Source organism: Enhydra lutris, unplaced genomic scaffold (genome assembly GCF_002288905.1).
Source record: "Enhydra lutris kenyoni isolate GAN:26980312 unplaced genomic scaffold, ASM228890v2 scaffoldscaffold144, whole genome shotgun sequence".
Taxonomy (NCBI): Eukaryota; Metazoa; Chordata; class Mammalia; order Carnivora; family Mustelidae; genus Enhydra; species Enhydra lutris.
Window position 1 is genome coordinate 292,657 of NW_019154228.1, and position 19,892 is coordinate 312,548.

Genomic DNA, 19,892 nt, shown 5'->3' on the forward strand with positions numbered 1-19,892 from the left:
AAGACCTGCTGGGCAGCAGGTAGAGAGCCAGAGGCTCGCAGAGCGCATCTAACATTGCGTCGTCCTGACGCGCTGCCCTCCCCCGCAGGAGTACGTGTGCGAAGGTGCCGACGGGCAGGTGGAGGTCATGCCGGTGAGTATGGTCTCCCTGAGTGCCGGGGCGGCCGCCAGCCCTGGGGCGCACCGCTCACGGCGCGCCCTTCTCCGCGCAGCTCTGGACGCCGCCCACGCCACCCCAGGATGACAACGACATCTACGTGGACCCAGTCCTGTGTCTCACGTACGAAACCACGCCCATCCCAGAGTCCAAGCTGCCTCCCGTGTATGTGAGGAAGGAGCGCCGGCGGCACCGCACGGACCCCTCAGGTGCGCACTCGTGGCCGGGCTGGCGGGGGTGGGGGGCGGCGGCTGGAGTGGCACGCCTGCGGCCTGCATGGCGTCAGGGCAGAAGAGTCGGGTTGTCTGCCCCGAGACGCCTTCATGCCCGGCCTCCTCAGTTGTCCTTCTTGTCCCCGTTTGCTCGCCCGCGAAGGCAGCGTCCGCTCGCCGAGGGCCACGCTGAGAAGGGCTCTCTGTCCAGTTGCAGGCAGGAAGAAGAAGCCGCGCCACGGGGAGCCGGTTGTGCCCCCTCGCTCGCTGTTCGACCGCGCCACGCCCGGCATGTTGAAAATGCGCCGGGAAGGGAAGGAGCAGAAAAAGAATATTCTGTTGAAGCAGCAGACACAGTTTGCCAAGCCACTGCCGACTTTTGCCAAACCAACAGCCGAGTCAGGCGCGGACAACCCCGAGTGGCTCATCAGTGAAGACTGGGCGCTGCTGCAGGTGAGCGTGGCCCACAGGCCGCGTCCTGTCCCCTCCTGTCCGCGTCCCAGGGTCATAACCCTGGGGCAAGCGTGTGCACCTGTGGATGCGGCTCGCTGAGGTGCCGCCTGAAACCCGGTCCTGCAGGCCGTGAAGCAGTTGCTGGAGCTGCCTCTGAACCTGACCATCGTGTCCCCGGCCCACACGCCCAACTGGGACCTCGTTAGCGACGTCGTCAACTCCTGCAGCCGCATCTACCGCTCTTCCAAGCAGTGCCGGAGCCGCTATGAGAACGTGCTCATTCCCAGGGAGGAGGGCAAGGTGAGAGCGGACCCCTTCCACTCGGTGACCACAGAACTCCAGCTCCTGGGCTCGGGGGAGGCCAGTGAGGCAGGAGGCCTGTGCGGCGCCTGGCATGTGCTGCGCACAGCTTTCCCAGCTGCGGGCAGTGCGGGACTTGGCCCCGGGCCTGAGAGCTTGCCCGAGGTGCCTGGAAAATTCCAGATGCCGTCTGGAGGCTCCTGTGCCACTGAGAGCTTGCTCCTCCCTTCATTTCTTTCTTCTTCTGTTTTTAATTTTTTTAAAGGTTCTATTTATTTGACAGAGAGAGACATAGTGTGAGGGAACACAAACAGGGGGAGTGGGAGAGGGAGAAGCAGGCTTCCCACAGAGCAGGAAGCCCGATGTGGGGCTCGATCCCAGGATCCTGAGATCATGACCTGAGCTGAAGGCAGAGGCTTAACCCACTGAGCCACCCAGGCGCCCCTTCTTCTTATTTTTTGAAAAGGCATCGGGTAAATGAAGGGGACTTTGGCTCTGTTGGCTTATTTGGCGAAAAGTCTATCGGTGCCTCCCGTGCCGTTGCTCCAGGTTCCCACCGGCCATATCGGCTGCCACAGTGGTGGGACCGGCTCCGGACCGTGGTCCCAGCTGACGGTGCGTGTGCACACAGGCTGAGCACATGGAGGCCGGGTGTTCGGTGTGTTTCCGTGGTGGCGGCAGCCTGACCCCCGAGAGCCAGCCCCTCAGACAAGCGCGTCTGCGGTGTGGTTCTCCTGCGTGCCTCTTGTTGCTCTTGGGCCGAGAGGGTCTCTTTCTGTTCGTCCATCTGCTGTCTTCCCCGTTCCCCCTTCTCGCTGCTCACCTGGTAGGCTGCCGGCGTTGACCGGGGTCCCGTGGAGCCCACCGGATGGCACGGGGCAGATGCGGCAGAGGCGCACACACGGAGCCCAGATGTGGTGTGCAAATCATGGCTTCAACCGTCCTGTTTTCGTGTTCCTGGAAACATTTTGTCTTAAGGCCTTTATTTGCTTGTCGCTTAAAAAGCAAGAAAGCGAGTGTTCCTCACAATGCCATCTGTGGCGCCTTGGCCAGCGAGACTTCGTGGAATCTCGCGTTTGGTCTCTTCTGTGTTGGAAACCCTCCTAGCGACAGCTGTGACGTTAACGGGGAGACGCGTAAAGTTGAAGCTCTGTCTTCCGTTCTGGGTCACGGGAGAAGCTAATCTAGAGCAAAGGCAGAAGTGAGTTTGTTAGCTCCGAGGGGACAATGTGGGTAAACGGGCCGGCAGCTGGGCAGAAGGCCAGGTGACGGGGTCAGAAGCAGCCGCGCGCCGGTGGCAGCCCGTGGGGGGGGCTCGGGCAGGATCCCCCTCCTGCTCATTGCGACCTGGGCTCACCATGACTTACCTGATTTTATTCTTGTTCTGCCTTTTCTCCTTCACTTGGCTGGGACATGGGAGCTCTCACAGATGCGGTCCCCTGTTCAGGAGCCTCCCATGCTGGTCTTGTCCTTCTGAGTTTCGTCTGATGTGGGTCTCCTTGAAACAAAGCCTTTGCTTAGCACAGACGACGTGGGAAGGCGCGTGTGCGCGGCCCTCCAGTGTGCAGCTGTTACTGTGTAACAGTTTCCCTCTGGCACGCCGTGTTGGAGTCCTGGTTATGGGGCAGTGAGAGCCTGGGATGTGGTGGGGGGGAGTCCCAGGGAGCCCTGTGGCCCAGCTGTGAGACCTGGTTGCCAACAAGCACGCTGGCTTTACACACACGGTGTCAGGAGACTGGAGTTTTCTCTCGGGCATGAGGGTCGCTGCGAAGTTGTACGGGACACTGAGGTGTCTTGGAAATGAGCAGGTGCTTGGCTTGACGGTAGGCCGTCCGCCGGTAGTACCGTGAAGCCCCCGAGAGCAGTCCCACGCCCCCCACACCTCTCCCCTTCCCTGTGCGCGTGGGCGGAGGCCTGTGCCTGGGCAGCCGCTGCTTGCTTCCCAGGGTCTGTCCCCGACGGAGGTGCGCTGGCTCTGCCGCAGTTGCGGTGTGACCTTGGGCACTTTGCCCAGCGGTCACGTTTCCCTGCGAAGGCAGGGAGTCCTGCACTGGGTGACTGCGGGTTCGTGTGAGGTGACGTGCGGAGGGAGCAGTGTTCGCAGGCGGTGGGCGGTGCTGTTGAGTCTCGGGAAGAAGGAACCGTTTTTGGTCGGGAGGTTTGAGGTTGGGCTGACTGACGTGCTGCCGTGGGTTTCGTCTCAGAGTAAGAACAACCGGCCCCTGCGCACTGGCCAGATGTACGCCCAGGACGAGAACGCCACGCACACGCAGCTGTACACGAGCCACTTCGACCTGATGAAGATGACGGCCGGCAAGAGAAGCCCCCCCATCAAGCCTCTGTATGCTCCCCGCGCCCTTCCCGCCCCGCCCCCGGGTCGAGCCCGGGCTGGGACGCTGGCCTGCGCAGTGTGCCGGCCACACGGCCTTCCTGGGCACTCCTTCTTGTTTGGTAACCCTTGTCTCCTTTTCTGTACTGCAGGCTTGGCATGAATCCCTTTCAGAAAAACCCCAAGCACGCCTCCGTGTTGGCAGAAAGGTATTTCTGTATTTTCCACTCTTGGAAATGATCTCATTTTAATGTGGTCAGCGAATCATGCAATCTGTGCGTCCAGACAGGGCCGGTGGGGGCCGGCGAGTGCCCGTGGTGCTGCCGTGGCGGGTGTGTCCTCGCCTGCAGGCTGCAGGGGACACAGATGGGAGAGGGTTTCTCCTTTCTCGGCCGTGCCCGCCTCTCACCTGGCGTGTGTGTTACTGGCTCTACCCTGAAAGTCTAGCCAGCACAGGGGAGGGCGTGCTTGCTTTGAATCTGAGTGAGCGAGAAGAGGACCGACAGCAGGACGGGCAGGTAGACGCTGGGTGCGCGCTGCCTTGGGAGCTGAGTGCAGGGTGTGCGGGTGTCGGCCGCCCATCCCCCATGCTCTCGGCTGTTCGCTTTACGTTGAGGTGGTGGGAACCTCATGTCTGCGTGAAGCCCAGGTACTCGTCTGGTTCGACCCTTCATGGTTGCCCGAGGGAGGGTCTGCAGGACACCGGAGGCCCTGCTGTCTCTTTACGTGCTCCCAGTGAGACCCCCAGCGGCCCTTCCTGGCAGCTCTGAGGCAGCCCGAGGCCCGTGCTGCCCATCCCGCTCTGCAGGCCTGCCTCATGGCCGCGCCCTACTGCTCATGCCTGGGGCGGCCTTCTGGGACACATGCGGGGCTCGGGCCCAGGACCCCTCACACGTCCCCTTACCCGCCTTGTCGACAGTTGCAGCTTGGCCTTCTGTTTTCTCTCAGAGCACGAATCATCTTCGCGCTCTTTACCTGAGTTACACGGTGTCTCCACGCCTGTGGATGTAAGGTTCTGGATCCTGGAGCACAGAGCGGGCGTTAGCGTGGGTTCGTGAGGGACGTCACCGGATCGTTTCATCCAGCTAGTATCTGGGCGGGTTGCGTGCCTAGTGCTCTGCTGGGGTGGTTTCTGTCTCATCAGTGGGGGCACCTGGCCCCACCCGGAACTGACAGACCAGGGGAGCCCGGCATGGGTATATGTTTGCCAAGTGTGATGGAGGGAGTGTTGGTGGAGGAAGGCGTGGCTGTCGATGTGAGAGTGGGGCGGGGTGGGGGGATCAGGGCAGACAGATGTGGTTGAGGTCAGAGAATGGGTGAGAGGTCACTAAGTGAGCTGGCGTGAGCGATGAGGGGTGGGAGGCTGATGTGCAGCAGCAGACAGCTGTGGTGCGGCCCGGGCCCTGCAGGGCAAGGGAGGCCCGGAAATGGGGAGGGCGTGCACAGGGTTTCAAGCACAGCCAGCCAGGCTGTCTGTGGTGGGAGGAGTCGAGAGGGTGGGGGTTCCTGCGGGGACTTCGTGGTGCCGGGCTGTGAGGGGGCCCTCCCTCTCTCTGGGCCTTGCTGGTCAGCCTCTGCGCCCGGGAAGCCTGGCGCCATGGGAGGTAGCCTGGCCCTGGCATTGGTCTTATGGACCTGGGGCATCTGCAGGCCAGAGTGGGACCTGGGGACGCAGGGCTGCGGGCAGCTTCTTGGAAGGGACTGATGCTCTGCTGGGGAAGGGAGGCCCAGCTTGGGGCTGGTGGTCATTTTGGTGGGCTGGGTGGGAGGGGCAGGCGGTTTGCCGTGAGGTGCACCCACACACCTTCCAGGGTATCTGGTGTCCTGGGCACTGTACTGTGTGTTGCTGTGGGGGAGCAGGCCAAGGCCTGCCTTCTGGAAGGTTTTGTGTTGAAGGGAAATGGGAGACGGGGTCTTGGACAACACGAGCAATTTTCTTCTTTGAGGAGGGGTTGATGGGACTTGTTTCCTAGCACCTGGCAGCTTGGACGGCGAGAGCTCTGGGTTTCTGGAGTGCTCCTCTCCCTCCGAGCGTGGCTGCTTATTTTCTGTCTCTGCTGCTGTCTTTCAGCGGGATTAACTACGACAAGCCACTGCCTCCCATTCAGGTCGCGTCTCTCCGAGCAGAGCGAATTGCCAAAGAGAAGAAGGTGTGGGGGCCGGGCCGCCAGCGCGGGACTGGGCTGGTGGGTGTGCTGGGCTCCTGCCCCACGGGTCCTCTCCTCTCCGTTCCCGTAGGCTCTGGCTGATCAGCAGAAGGCGCAGCAGCCGCCCGTGGCACAGCCCCCGCCGCCTCCGCCGCAGCCGCAGCCCCCGCCGCCGCAGCAGCCGCCCCCGCCTCTGCCCCAGCCCCAGGCAGCCGGCAGCCAGCAGCCTGCGGGCCCGCCGGCCGTCCAGCAGCAGGCCCCGGCGCAGCCCCAGGCGCCACCCGCACAGCCCCCACCGAAGGTGCCCCCAGCGATCACCACCGTGGGCAGCGCTGCTGTGCTGGTGAGAAGGCGCTGCTCTCTGGCACGGGTGCCCCTGAGGACGCAAGGCGGGGTGGTCTGTGTAGATGGTAGCACTTGTTCCCCTCAGAGGCAGCAGCAACCTCGCTGTCCTGGCAAGCGGGATCGTGCAGAGGGGCCCTCCCACTCGGCTTGCTCCGGGCTCTGGCCGGCCGGGGAGGTGGGGGCACCCGGGAAGTTTGGAGTTCACTGGGGTTTGGGAGGTGCCACTGTGAGGTCACCCGGCAGGTCTAGTACTGCTCGTGCCACGAGCGAGCTTATCTTCAAAGCTGGCGCACGCGTGCTCTTGCACACGCGAGTACCGGAATCCTTGCTGCCCGTTAGAGAAGGGGGTAAGACGAAGGTACAGAGAAGGCATAGAAAGGCAGACTGACTCGTGACCTCACATGGCCTGTGCTGCTGCCAGCGGGCCCTGATCTGCTGCTTTGCTGCGTGTGCCCGTGTCCGTGTATCGTGGATGCTGGAGTCCCATGTGGGGAGAACGCCTGGGACTGCGTAGGGAAGCCCGCGGCCTTGCTCTGCCAGCCGGGCGTGGGCACGGTCCGGGCTCATTTGTGGTTCTGTCTGCCGTGGCGGGCTTGCCATGGGGCATTCTGGCCCAGCTCTGGGATCAGAAAGCCACGCACTCAGCTCCTGCTTCCGTGGCCCCAAGGGCACCGTGGCAGGTGGCCGTGGAGGGACTCTGCCGGGCTGCAGCCTGAGTGACAGGAGTCCGTGGGCAGAGTGGGCCTCAGCGAGGTGGTAGGGGTGCGTGCAGGAGAGCCCGTGCAGGGCATGGGGGCAGGGAGCGGGGGGTCGGCCCGTGTGGCTGCGTCACCAGGCAGGAGTGTGGATATGGTTCTCAGGAAGTGGAAACATTTGGAGGTCTCGTGAAGGGGAGGGCCTGCGCTCCAATTCAAGTGGTTTTCTGTGTTCAGCAGGCGGGAGCCATGAAAACGTCCGTCACGGGGACGAGTATGCCAACCGGTAAGAAACCCGAGATGCCCCTGTTGGAAGTCGGTGCTTGCCCCTCACGGTGCTCCTGCCTCACAGGTCTCTCCCCGCAGGCACGGTGAGTGGAAACGTCATCGTGAACACCATCGCGGGGGTCCCTGCCGCCACCTTCCAGTCCATTAACAAGCGCCTCGCTTCACCTGTGGCACCGGGAGCCTTGACCGTGAGTTGTCCCTGCTCCTGGGCACTTTTCGTAGCATCTGTGACCTAGGACCCATGAGGGTTGTTTGTCTGGGTGTTGGGTTTTTGTTTTGTTTTTAATTTTTTTAAAGCAATCTTGACACCTAGCACGGGGCTTGGATTCACGACCGGGAGTCATGTGCTCTCCCGACTGAGCCTGCCCGGTGCCCAGAAAGTTGTTTGCTTTGTAAAGAAATATCCCAGCAGTGCCAAGAGTCCTGACACAGCTTGAATTTCCCAAGATAATGTGAGCGTTCGGGAGTTCGGGAGATGGCTCTCATGGTGTGCTTGCTGACGGAGTGCGTGTGGAGGGTGCTACCGACGGTGATTCCAGGAGGAGGAAGGCAGGGTGTGAGGGCATGGCGCTGCCGGCGCTTGTGGGGTCTGCTTGTGCCACAGTACAGATTGCTCGTGGGGGACATGGGGATGTGGGGATGGGCGCTCTTGAGGGAACCGTATGGGGGGGTGGCATGGCGTCTCACAAGGGTGGGTGTGCTGTCGCTTGCAGTGCCAGAGCTCACGGGGGTCGGGTGGAGCACATGCAGACCTGTGTGCGGGAGGCAGGGAGGCACCAGGCCTGGGCAGAGCCGTCAGACCCTCTGAGTACAGAATCAGAGGGTACCTTGCACTCACTGAAAGACACGCCGCCTGTCTAGCTGCCTCCGCGACTTTGGTGTTTGCCATAAATGACCAAAGTAAACAGCCGAGGTTAAGGAGGTGAAGTTCCCATGTGTTTTCCCAGTTTAGTTACATATTGGAAGGCAGCGTGTGCCCTGCACAAGCAGCGCTCTCCTGTCCCTGTTGGGCTCAGAGAAGTGTCTTTTCTACAAAGGTCTTCCTGTGGTAATTGAGACAGGGTGGCGCTGGCAGAAGGATGGGCATGGCTCCGTGGAGCGGGATGCAGGGTCCAGAAGTGAAGGCCGGGTCTGCGGCCAGCTGACCCTCAGTAAGAGTGCCAAAGGAGTGCCAGGAGGAGAAAGGTGGGCTTCCCATGCGGTGCTGGAAGGACCGTGGCGCCGCACGCAGGCTTGGGCTGTGGTTTGTAACTGCACCGGGTATGAAGAGTCCCTCCGGGTGCATCATCGACCCGAGTGTGAGACCCAGAAATGTAAGGCTCTTAGGCGAAAGTCACAGAACATCTGTGCTTCCTTGGTTTAGGCAAAGATTTCCTAGGATCATGGATCATGAAAGAAAAATTAGTAAGTTGGTCTTTATCAAAATCAGTGACATCTCCTGTTCGAGAAATAGAAATGGAAAACATGGAAAGTACTTGTAGGATACACATGGTGAAGTCCCGGTCTGCCGAGTCAGTGGGGCTCTCCTTTTTTTTAAAAAAAGATTGATTGATTGATTGATTTGGCAGAGAGAGAGCACAAGATCACAAGCAAGTAGAGAGGCAGGCGGTAGGCTGGGGGTAGCAGGCTCCCCGCTGAGCCCCGATGCGGGGCTCGATCCCAGGACCCTGAGATCATGACCTGAGCCGAAGGCAGAGGCCCAACCCACTGAGCCAGCCAGGCGCCCCAGGGAGTGCGACTCTTAAACACAGTTTGCTCTAAACACAGTTTGCTGTGGTGAGAGTTTCAGAAGGCCTCGCGTGCTGCGAGATTCCGTTTACCGGGGAGAAGGCAGTGGAGTCTGTTCTGTGTCTGGACTGTGGTGTCTACCTGGTGGTCTGCGTTCGGGAACGTTCATAGGTCCATGTACCTGAAGTGGGGGGGTTGTACTGTATGTAAATTGTACTTCAGTAAATCCTCTTTGAAACATTTGCATATTCTCTAGGTGGCACAGCATATATGAAAAGGTTTTCTAGTTGTGTGATTTAGGATTATTTATTTTTCTTCATACTTGGCAGTAAGTCACTTTTGCTCCGGCCGCGTTAACAAGCACCAAGAGCTGTAAGGGGGCCTGTGGCGCCACAAGCGTTCTCTCTGAACGACCCGCTCCTCCTGTGAGAGTGCAACGCCCAGATCATGGCACTCGACGCTTCATTTTGCAAAAGGCTGATTGCTACGTATAATATTTTGGAAGATAAGGAACTCACCCATGTTGTGTTTTCTGAGGAACTCTCACAGACAGGGTACTCTTGCTGGAGATGTGGGAAGAGTAACTATCAGACAGGCGGCCGGCTTTCCAGTTCCGCGCCTGGACTGGGAAGGAGCTGCCGATGACGGGGCGGGCTTCCTGGGCTTCCGACGGACAGGACGACATCACCCCCCACCCCCAACAGCTAAGCGGCGCTGGGAAGGTGTGTGGGGTGTACAAGGCACAGCGAGTAGGTCTGTCTAGGGGGGCACAGGCATGAACAGAGTGGCGGTGATTCCTGTACCCGCCAGGAGGCTCCGCATGGCTGTGTGTTCTTGGTGCCGGGAGATCCCAGATTGGCTGCTCGCAGAGTTTGGGTGGCCAGCGAGAGTATGGATTTTGAGCCCTTGCTAGTGCCTGAGCACAGATACGATGCTGTGTGTAACAGACTAGATTTGAGCAGAGTGGAAACTGTTTTGGAAGTCCAGGAGCAGATTTCTGTTTCTGATGACAAGGGGAGGTGACTTACACTGTTCTCCCAGTGAAACAAAAATTGTTGGATAAAAAAATTTTGAATCTTTTTTAAAGTTTTAAGAGAGCTGACCAAAGAATACGTAGTGATTAGGGCAAAATCTCAGGGAAGAAACCCGGAGAGAAAAACGGTGCCCTGAGGCTGGGTCTGCTGTGGACATTTTACCTGATCTGGCGGGAGGCTCCAGCACAAGCCCCGGGCTCTCCTGCTCTCCCCGGAGGAGACAGAGGTGCTGACCCCTCAAATGGGAGCTCTGTGGCTGAGCCCTTGGGGCGGGGTTGAAGCAGAAGGAAAACCCGCCTGCCCTCTATGCTGTCGCTGAGTGGAGGGGCCCGATGGGGACCCCTTCCACCTGCAAATCTGTAGCCACATTTTGGCCTGTCAGCTTGCAGCTCGAGCGGATGTGGCCTCAGTTGGGCGGGGTTCCCGGGTGGGTAGCCAGGAGCCGGTGCAGGTGCCCTGGGGGAGCTCACCTGGGACCTGGGCTCCTTAGACCCTCCACGAGTGACTTGGCAGCGTAGCGAGTGGTGCACGGTGGAAGATAACCCAACACAGGATGGAAGAGTGGCACCCGTGGAAACAGACCGCGGGCAGCCGCCCCCACGTGGCATAGTGCAGTTCGTGGGTGTGGATCATAAAGCACCTGTGCTTCTGTTTCTGTTTATTTTTCAGAAGGCTCCATGCCCAGTGTGGAGCCCAACATGGGGCTCAAACTTGCGGCCCCAAGACCAGGAGCTACACACTCCTCTGAGTGCCGGGTGCTATCCTTACTTTGTTTCTTTCTTTCTTTCTTTCTTTCTTTTTTTTTTAAGATTGTATTTATTTATTTGCCAGAGAGAGAGAGACACAGCAAGAGAGGGAACACAGCAGGGGGAGTGGGAAAGGGAGAAGCAGGCTCCCCACCGAGCAGGGAGCCCGATGTAGGACTCGATCCCAGGACCCTGAGATCATGATCTGAGCTGGAGGCAGATGCTTAATGCCTGAGACACCCAAGTGCCCTCTTGCGGTTTTCTTAATTTTTTTTTTTTTTTTTTTTTTGGTCTAGCTGAACTTAACATAAGGATGCAGTGTACAAAGCACGTAACTTACAGAGTAGGTGTTCACCGGCTGTGCTGTCAGGAGGGCCTCCGGCCAGCAGTCAGCTGTTAGCAGTAAGGCTCCGGTCAAAAACCTTGTACGTGGATTGCCAACTGTGTGGGGGCTTTGGTGCTCGTAATCCCCACACTCTTCAAGGGCAACCGTAGAGAACTTCTGGAAATGAAAACTATGGTCGTCAGAATTGGAAGAGGTCCCTGGTGATGGGCTATTCACACACCGCTGAGGAGAGACTTAGGGAACCGGACGAGAAGTCAGGAGGCATTTTCCCGAATGCAGTGCAGGATGACGGCAGGGGCGGCGTGCAAGAGTGCCGTGAGGTCATGGGAGGCCGACCGGGAGGGTGGGGAGTGTGGTTACCCAGAGCTCAAGATGGGGAGGAGGGCAAGCAAGGGCGATGCTGGAAGATGGGAATTTTCCAGGTCGGAGGAGTGACACTGCGCCGTGTATGCAGCCGTCCCCCCGGAGCCCGACTCAGCCAGGGGCACAGTGGGGTCGTCGGGGGTGGGGAAGCCAGGAGCCTCCGGAGTGTAATCTGTGCTCCGAGAACCGCAAGTCGCTGCTTACCCTGCGCAGCCTGTTCCGGAAATAGCTTGAAGAACGCGGGTTCAGTGACACTTGTAAGCAGACACTGGGCGGGCTAGCAGCAGGTGGTCCAGACGAAAGGACACACTTGAGGCAGAAGGTCTGAGAAGTGAGCGCAGAGGTGGTGACAGCAGACAGGCGAGGCGCAGACTGACCCCCCAGCAGCCGTGACCCCCTACGGGGCTGACAGCAGGGGTGCGCTGCGTGGGGTCCGCGGCTGTAAGCCGGCCAAGGGCCGAGGTGCTGAGATGCTCTGGACTCCCGTTCAGGAAAAGTGTGAGACTGTCAGTGAGACGTTGGCAAGTACCCAGGGTATAATTTTTTAAAAAGTTCATTTATTTAGTTACTTATTTGAGAGAGAGCAAACACAAGCTGGGTGGGGTGGGGTGGGGGGTGGGGCAGAGGGAGGAGCAGGCTCCCGCTGCGTAGGAACCCCGATGTGGGGCTTGATCCGCAGACCGCGGGGTCATGACCCGAGCTGAAGGCAGATGCTTAACAACTGAGCCCCCCAGGCGCCCCTCATAGTACGATTTTAGATGAGCCACCAAGAACATAAAAGGAGTGTAACTTCCAGACTTTGGGGGGGAAAGTGAGAATAAACGCTGTGAGCAAAGGCAGGAGACACAGTTGGGGACACGCGGAGCCGGACAGCTTGAACAGAAAGCGCCGCGTCCGTCGATGGAGTTGCTCATGCGGGAGGAGTGGGGCCGCGCAGAAGGGCTGGGGGCGAACTGCGCAGTCTGGAGGAACGTCCCGGTCGCCCACACGGAGGGGCCAGTGGAGGCAGGTGGCACGTGCGCCAGCTGTCTCAGAGCTGGAGCCGGTGGGGTCTGTCCACAGTGGGTGGTAGGACTCGGCGGCTGTAGCTGTGCGGGTCCATGTGGGGTGTGGGGGACCGCAAGGTGGCTCTGTGCCGCCACAAGAGCTGCGCAGGCAGGAGGGGGCGGTGGTGGAGAGTGGGACCCTACACCGTGTGTTGGGGAGCAAGCACAGGTGTCCGGAGGGTAGTCAGAACCTCACAGTGTCCCGGGGGACCAGACTGTCTATCCAGTGCGGATAGAGAGACAGGGTAGTGTCAGAATGGGAGTGGGAGTCTTGCCACCTGAAACGGCTTTTTTCTGTGGTTGACGGGCCCACTTTGAAACTCAAGGCCCAGGTGAAGCATATTCCTTCCGGCGTTCCGATTGTCAAACCACCGAGCTCTGGCAACTGCTTCCTTTCCTTGGGTTCAGAGACAGATGTCCTCTTGTCTTCTCCACTGCACGGGGAAGCCTTGAAGTGTAGCGCGGAGGTACCTGACGACTCCCCCGTTGCCTCTTACAGACCTCCGGAGGCTCTGCTCCAGCCCAGGTGGTCCACACCCAGCCTCGCGCCGTCGGCTCCCCGGCCACGGCCACGTCCGACCTTGTGTCTCTAGCACCAACCCAAGGTGTTCGAGCGGTTACCTCTGTGACAGCCTCAGCCGTGGTCACTACCAGCCTGACCCCAGTGCAGACTCCGACCCGGTCTTTGGTGACTCAGGTGTCCCAAGGTAAGGGCAGGTGGGGTTTCGTGGTGAGCACACGTGCATGCCTCTGTCGTGGGAGGAGAGGCGGGCAGTACGTGTGCGCAGCGTGACGGCGTCCCCTCTCCCAGCCACAGGGGTGCAGCTGCCCGGGAAGGCCATCACTCCCGCACACTTCCAGCTGCTCCGGCAGCAGCCGCCGCCGCCGCCCCCACCCCCGCCGTCTCAGGTGCAGGTCCCACAGATCCAGGGCCAGGCCCCGTCGCCGGCGCAGATCAAGGCTGTCGGCAAGTTGACCCCGGTGAGTGTCTCCTGGGAAACCGCACGCCCGCTGTGGGGGCCCGTGTGTCCCTCAGCTGGAAGCACAGGCCTGCTGCTGTCCTTGTGGGAGTGTGCTTGCGCTGCTCCTAAAGACACGTCTGTGGCCGCGTGGCCGGCCGCTGACAGCACTTGGGGGCCCTGTCTTCCTGCTTGCTGTCGGGGCTCTGTGCAGCCGCCCGGGCTCTGGAGAAGTAGAAAGCCGCTCAGGTCCGTGCCCGACGAGAGAAGATGCTGGCGGGAAGTGCTGCTCCGGGCTCCAGGATGAGGTGTCGGATGCTTGGTCTCCTCGTGCGTGGTTCCTTTGCAGTGCTGAGCGCTGGGTTGGCTACCCTGTGCACCGCTGTGCAGCTGTGTGTGTAAATGCGTTCAGTTTGAAAGGAGGTACTGTCTTCTTGCCAAAACGGAGACGTGTTCTTGCTTGGCACGGAAAAGTGAGTGGAGAAGCATATGTAATAGAAACAAGACAGTGTTTTAGAACTGTAGCTAGTTGCTGGGCCGGCCACAGTAAGTACCTGACCTTGGACCTGCCCCTTCTCGGTTACGGAGGGGACAGGCGGGCATGCCAGAGGGCCATGGAGCACGTGCCAGCCCGAGCCGCAGGGTCCCTGCTGCAGCCCCAGCATGCATGCCAGAGAGAGGAAATGCAGCTACGTAAACTGTTCAGCCGCTCAGTCACACCAGCCACGCTCAAGGGCGCAGCGGGTGTGCATGGCTGTGGCTAGCCTGTTGGACAGGCCAGTTCTAGAATATGCCTGTCACTGTGGAAGTCTGGGGACAGCGCTAAGTTAGAAAGTTGCTGCCCGCTCTCCTGGCCTGGCCTTCTCCCCTTCCTGCCTCTCCCCAGAATATGATGACCGGCTGTGCCCCCGCGTTCCCTCCTTTGGCGGCCAGAGCCCCGCTTACCTGCTGGTTGGCCTGCATCTGGATTCTCCACTCTTTCCTGTTCTGAGTCAATTCCAGAGTCACTGTCATTTTCAGATAGTTATGAACTACACACTAGAAGTTTTCTGAAAAGAAAATTGATTCCTTAACATATTTTTGGGCTGTTTTGACATGTTGATGCTGTCACTTCTTCTTCTTCTTCTTTTTTTTTTAAAGATTTTATTTATGTATTTGACAGAGAGAGATCACAAGTAGGCAGAGAGGCAGGCAGAGAGAGAGGAGGAAGCAGGCTCCCCGCTAAACAGAGAGCCCGATGTGGGGCTCAATCCCAGGACCCTGAGATCATGACCTGAGCCGAAGGCAAAGGCTTTAACCCACTGAGCCACCCAGGCGCCTCGATGCTGTCACTTCTTTTAAAGACTTGGGGTTTATTCATCAATTTAGTCATTTGGAAACAGTTGGAATGAAAAGTTGAGAGGTGATGCACGTAGTAAGTTTACAAAATTCAAGAAGGACCATGGTTTTAAGACTTTCTAAAAATTTTATAGTACTATAGGTTTAAGTTGACGTACTTGTAAGTGAGAAGAAACAGGAATTTTGCTATGAATTTACTCATGTGTCAGTCACCGTTTCTGGTTATCATCAGCGGTACACGAGTTTCTAATAAAGGGACATGGAACAGCTGTCAGAACGCCCCTGGAGGGTGGTTTGCGTGTTGTGTGCTAGCCACTGTCTGCCTTGGTGTTTGATGGATAGAACAACAGTAACTTAAACCGAGATTTATAAAAAATGGAATGCAGTTAATATTGATGAAAAGCTACTTTATCTGGGTTTTAGGAACATCTGATCAAAATGCAGAAGCAGAAACTGCAGCTGCCCCAGCAGGCCCCCCCACCGCAGGCCCCGCCAGGGCCCCCACAGCCCGCTACACAAGTGCAAGTGCAGGCCCCGCCACCCACGCCGCAGCAGAGCCCCCAGCTGGCCACGGTCACGGCCCCGCGGCCCGGAGCCCTGCTCACGGGCACCACCGTGGCCAACCTCCAGGTGGCCCGGCTCGTAAGTTCCAGTTGATACGTTTGTTTTTCCAAAGCTATGTCTTTTAACATTTAATTGAATTGTTACTGCTTGTTGAGGACCATGTCAGGTGTCTGGCGGACCTACAAGTCAAGTAGAAGATGGGTGCCTTCCCCCAGGAGCTTAAGTTGTCCTCGGACAGGATAAAATACAAGTGGAGGCTCTCACGTCGTCCTGCTTCCCAGGCCTGGAGCTTTGCAGAGCTCATGGTGGGCTGGGCGGCGCAGGGAGGGCGAGGTTTCTGCTGGGGATGAGGCCCACATGGTTGGAGCAGAGGTTGCGGGGAAGGAGACCCATGTGGGGAGGTGGACAAGGCCAGAACGCCAGGCTCTGGTTTCCCTGTGCTCTGTTGGCACAGAGAGACGCGGGAGGTTTCTGAAGAGGAGCAGAATGTCGCAGTGAAAACAGTGGCAGGGAAGCTCAGTTAAATTCAACAAGCATCCATCAAATGTCCTGTGGGAGGGACAGCGTCCCATGAGGCGAGCCGCTGCCCTCGGCTCTATCCCTGTCCTGTGGTCCGTGCCCAGAGACCACTGCCAAGGCCGGGGTGGATGTTTGAACGTGAACTCCGGTGTGCAGGTGGCAGAAACAGAGGCCCTCAGCCGCAGTCAGTAACTTGTCTGAGTCCGAGAGCTCATCACCTGCAGCTCACCTGGGCGCCTCGCCCTGACCTCACGTCTCTAAGAAGCAGGGTAGACATGGACTGAAACTGGGAAAGACAGTGTGGCCTCACCGTGTTCACAAGATATGCCAATTCAGAGAAGGGCGGCAAGCCCAGGTGCCAGCCAGAGCATGGGGAACCCGCACTGCTCACGCGGGACTGGCCAAACAGGTTGGCTTCCACTCTGGGAGGGTCTCCCGTCCCTGAGCTACGCAGCGTGCACCTAACCGGCGGTCCTGGTTCTCTTCTTGCGGGAAGCAGTAGTGGAGGGAGGACAGTGGGACGTACGCGCGGTCCTGCTGTTTGAATCGCGTTAGAGGAGACAGGTCCGTGTTAACTGGGGAGTTTATGTCCCCATGTTGGGGTAGTCCGTGACTTTGGAAAGGGAGAGAAACAGTACAAATACTACAGAGTATTCTAAGTTGTCCCATCTCACACACCTGCACAGTAGGTCACGTGGGTAAGACCAGCGTCTGATGGGCTCGGTGCTGGCCTTCACATTCAGATGTGGGGAGTTTGAGGGTTAGGGGTGCTTTTTACTTCTTTATGTTTTCTCAGGTAGTCTGAGTGCTTATACAGGTAAGATGGGTCTGTTTTCTGAAGATCTAAGTTTGGGACACAAGTGCTTGGTGGCGGCAGGACACTGAGTAGCAGGAGGTGTGTCTGCGGGAAGGGCTGGGGTGGTCGTGGGCTGGTGTTTGTGGGCTGCGGTGGTCGTGGGCTGGGGTGGTGGTTGACCTTCAGGCATAGCCGGAGAAGTGGGAGACTGTAGGAGTCTCTGTACAGGACACTGGAGCGCGAGTCTGTAGGGTGGTGGTTGACCTTCAGGTGTAGCCGGAGGAGTGGGAGACATGAGTCTGTAGGCAACCCAGCGGGATGGGGCTCCTCGGAATTCTGAAGCCGGGAGGAGGAGCAGCAGCGCCTGACTCCTGGGCTCCCTGTAGCAGGGTCTGAGCATGAGAGCGGGCGAGCAGCTTTGGGCTCCCCACGCTGGTTGCTGATGGGTTAGGAAGCATAGCGCAGTCCTCTGTGAAGTGTGGCCCCTCAGCGGACGACCACTTCCCACCTTTGTGGATCTGTCCTCTTAATCCACTTGAGCTCTCGGGGGGAGTGCTTGCAAAGACACAGACACATGGCATCCCGAATATCTGTGGACTCTCCCGTTTTCACTGTTTAGACCCGGGTTCCCCCTTCGCAGCTGCAGGCGCAAGGGCAGATGCAGGCTCAGGCACCCCAGCCCGCACAGGTGGCACTGGCCAAGCCTCCCGTGGTGTCGGTGCCGGCGGCCGTGGTCTCCTCGCCAGGTGTGACGACCCTGCCCATGAACGTCGCCGGGATCAGCGTGGCCATCGGACAGCCGCAGAAAGCCGCAGGTACCTCGTGGGCAGCCCCTCCTCCTCCACCCTTGTCCCGCCGAGAGCCGGAGCGGGGCAACGGGTCTCCTGCTGGCTTCTGTGCGGACGCCCATTTTGAGCGTGTCCGGGCACCGTCTGGCCAGAGTGCCTCTCAGAGGTGCCCCAGGACAAACTGCAGCCCTTGCCCTAACCAGTTACCATTCGGAACTCCCCACACCTTTATTTGAATGTCCTTGCGGGCCCACAGACATTTTCAGGATCGCCGCGGGCCGTCTGTCTTGTCTGTGTTGGCCTAGTTTCCGCGTGCGGCTTTTTGTACGGAAAGCAGTCAGTGGGAATAGCTCAGCGGTTCCGGGACATGGAGGGAGCTTCAGGGAGGTCGTGAGACCCTTGTCCCCACAGAGCACTGTGACTGAAGTCTTGGTCGCTGTTCACAGGACAGACCGTTGTGGCGCAGCCCGTGCACGTACAGCAGCTGCTGAAGCTGAAGCAGCAGGCCGTGCAGCAGCAGAAAGCCATCCAGCCCCAGGCGGCCCCGGGCCCGGCCGCCGTCCAGCAGAAGGTACCGGCTCCCCGGGCGGGCTCCCGTCGTCCTGGCCGCGCGCTGGGCACGGAGCGCACGGACAGCAGGAAGGCCCAGCAAGGGCCTTTCCTGGCTTCCCGGCAGCCACACACACAGAAGACCTGTGCCCAAAGGTCTCGGGGTGGGAGCTGCAACAAGGCCCTGCAAGGAGAAGGTGGTGACGGGAGCCGGTGGGGAACCGTGAAGCCGGCCGTGGAATCGTGTGGATGGGTTGGGCCCGAGGGGCCCAGGGGTGCGGGTGTAGCTCTTGGTGCGTGACTGCCGGGGCTCCTGGTGTGCAGAGTGATAGGACCGCGTCCTTGCCCCGTGTGTGCTTGCCGGGCGGAGGGGCCCGAAGGAGTGCTGTCAGCGTCTCCCTGACTCAGACGTTTGGGAGTTGGCTCTGAGCGGAGGCAGGGCCTGGGCGGAGCTGTCGGTAGGCCAGTGTGTTGAGGCTGTGCCCCGGGCAGGCGCTGTACTGACCTCCAGGAGCAGAGCGTGCCCCCCGCTCTGCTCCGTGTGCTTCTGGCAGCATGTGGCCCGGGGTGCAGATGTGCGTGTTCCGTGTTCACACCGGGCATTGTCCCTCCTGCTTTCGGAACCGGGGTCGGGTGCCCGGCCTGAGGTGCTCCCCGTGTGAGCTTGCAGCTCTCCGGGCCGCTGGTGCCTGTGCTCAGAGCAGGGCTGCACGTTACTTTGAGGAAACAGGATCAGAGAAAGGAAGCGACTCACCTGGAGTCACGGAGCTGACTGGGTGTGGGGCTGTGCACATGTCCTGCCCCTCTGTGGGCAGCAGCCAAGCCCCGATCTGGCGGGGGCCGAGATCCTGCCCGTCCCTGACGCTGCTGTGGTTTGTGGGGACAGCAGGGAATTGGAAGTTGAGCGGTCCTCAGCAGCCCAGGGTGAGGTGATGAGCTAGGAGGGCCCGACAGCCAGGAGGGGCCACACCGGCAAGGAAGGTGGGGAGGCAGGTGAGGGCAAAGGCACTGGGACGTTGGTAGAGCAGTGTGGGCCGGGCCCCAGGAAGGAGCTGTCCCAGCAGCAGCCCACTGTGCTGGACGTGTGCCCTTCAGATAGCCTCCTCCTGCCTTCCGGGGAGAGCTGTGGCCTGGGGTCTTCTCTGATGGAGAGAGTCAGCACACCCGCCTCTGGGCGCTGCCTTCTTCCCTGCTGGTGGACAGTTCCGGGAGGGACAGCACTCAGTCCCCTCCCCAGTCCTCTCCAGCTGTCCTTGGGCTCGGCTGCAGGGCAGCTCTCACGTCGGAGCCTGCCACGGGCACTGGTCACAGCAGGACAGGGACACCGCCGGGTGGGCCTGGGTAATCCAGTGGGCTTAGCTTACCGCCGAGCGAGAGGTTGCTGCAGCCTTGGTCTGATGTTCACGGGATTTGAAAGAAAAGTTCTGAGACGTTAGAAAAATATGTGTGTGTAACCGTGGCTTTGTAAAACACACACCGTGTGTGCTTAGTCTTCGGAGTAGGAGTCCCGTTCTTCTGGCAGAAAAAACTTAGAGAAGTTAATCATGCAGGGACGGTGCTTATAGGTTTGTTATCCTTTGTGCTCAGTATTTTGGAGTATGTGCCCGAATCTGCAAGTCAGATTCAGGAAAGAGACGTTCACTCACGTGATGAGCAGGCAGAGGACGTGAAGACGAACCCCGGCCTGGTCTTGGCGGGGGACTTCCCGGCGGGGGTGCTGGGCGTGCCGGCCAGGCAGCTGCAGGGCTGGGCGGAGGGCAGGCGTGCCGGGAGTGTGGAGTGGTCATACTGTGGCTCTTGGGGCAGTGGGGGCCCAGGGGAGGCCCTGGCACTCCAAGAAGAGGACACAGCCTGGCCTGGTTCTAACCTGGGCGGTCTTCTCTTCCTTCAGATCGCTGCACAGCAGATTGCTGCTCAGGGCCAACCACAGAAGGTCACCTATGCCACCCAGCCAACCCTCAAAACGCAGTTCCTTACCACACCCATCTCCCAGGCCCAGAAACTGGCTGGGACCCAGCAGGTGCAGACCCAGATCCAGGTGAGCACGAGTCGGGCGCGAGGCGGCTCGCGGGACAGCAGGTGCCCTGGAAAGTGAGTGGTCAATGTACGGGCTCCGGAGAGCGAGGACAGAGGTGGCTGGCCCCCGACACTCCTCGCTGGCTTTTCCACCTCTGGGGTCATGGAGTATGG

General features: G+C 59.6%; 1 protein-coding gene across 1 annotated transcript in view; it reads left to right on the forward strand.

Annotated features, from left to right (window-relative positions):
* The window catches only part of LOC111140003 (E1A binding protein p400), a 97,116-nt gene that overhangs the window by 70,310 nt on the left and 6,914 nt on the right, over nt 1–19,892 (forward strand). The window contains exons 37-52 of the mRNA XM_022492393.1: nt 89–133; nt 213–366; nt 581–822; nt 949–1,122; nt 3,327–3,463; nt 3,604–3,660; nt 5,523–5,601; nt 5,690–5,941; nt 6,879–6,924; nt 7,005–7,114; nt 12,689–12,896; nt 13,001–13,170; nt 14,910–15,128; nt 16,985–17,180; nt 17,600–17,724; nt 19,594–19,740. Of these exons, the coding sequence (XP_022348101.1) occupies nt 89–133; nt 213–366; nt 581–822; nt 949–1,122; nt 3,327–3,463; nt 3,604–3,660; nt 5,523–5,601; nt 5,690–5,941; nt 6,879–6,924; nt 7,005–7,114; nt 12,689–12,896; nt 13,001–13,170; nt 14,910–15,128; nt 16,985–17,180; nt 17,600–17,724; nt 19,594–19,740 (2,361 nt within the window). The remainder of the gene's footprint in view (nt 1–88; nt 134–212; nt 367–580; nt 823–948; nt 1,123–3,326; nt 3,464–3,603; nt 3,661–5,522; nt 5,602–5,689; nt 5,942–6,878; nt 6,925–7,004; nt 7,115–12,688; nt 12,897–13,000; nt 13,171–14,909; nt 15,129–16,984; nt 17,181–17,599; nt 17,725–19,593; nt 19,741–19,892) is intronic.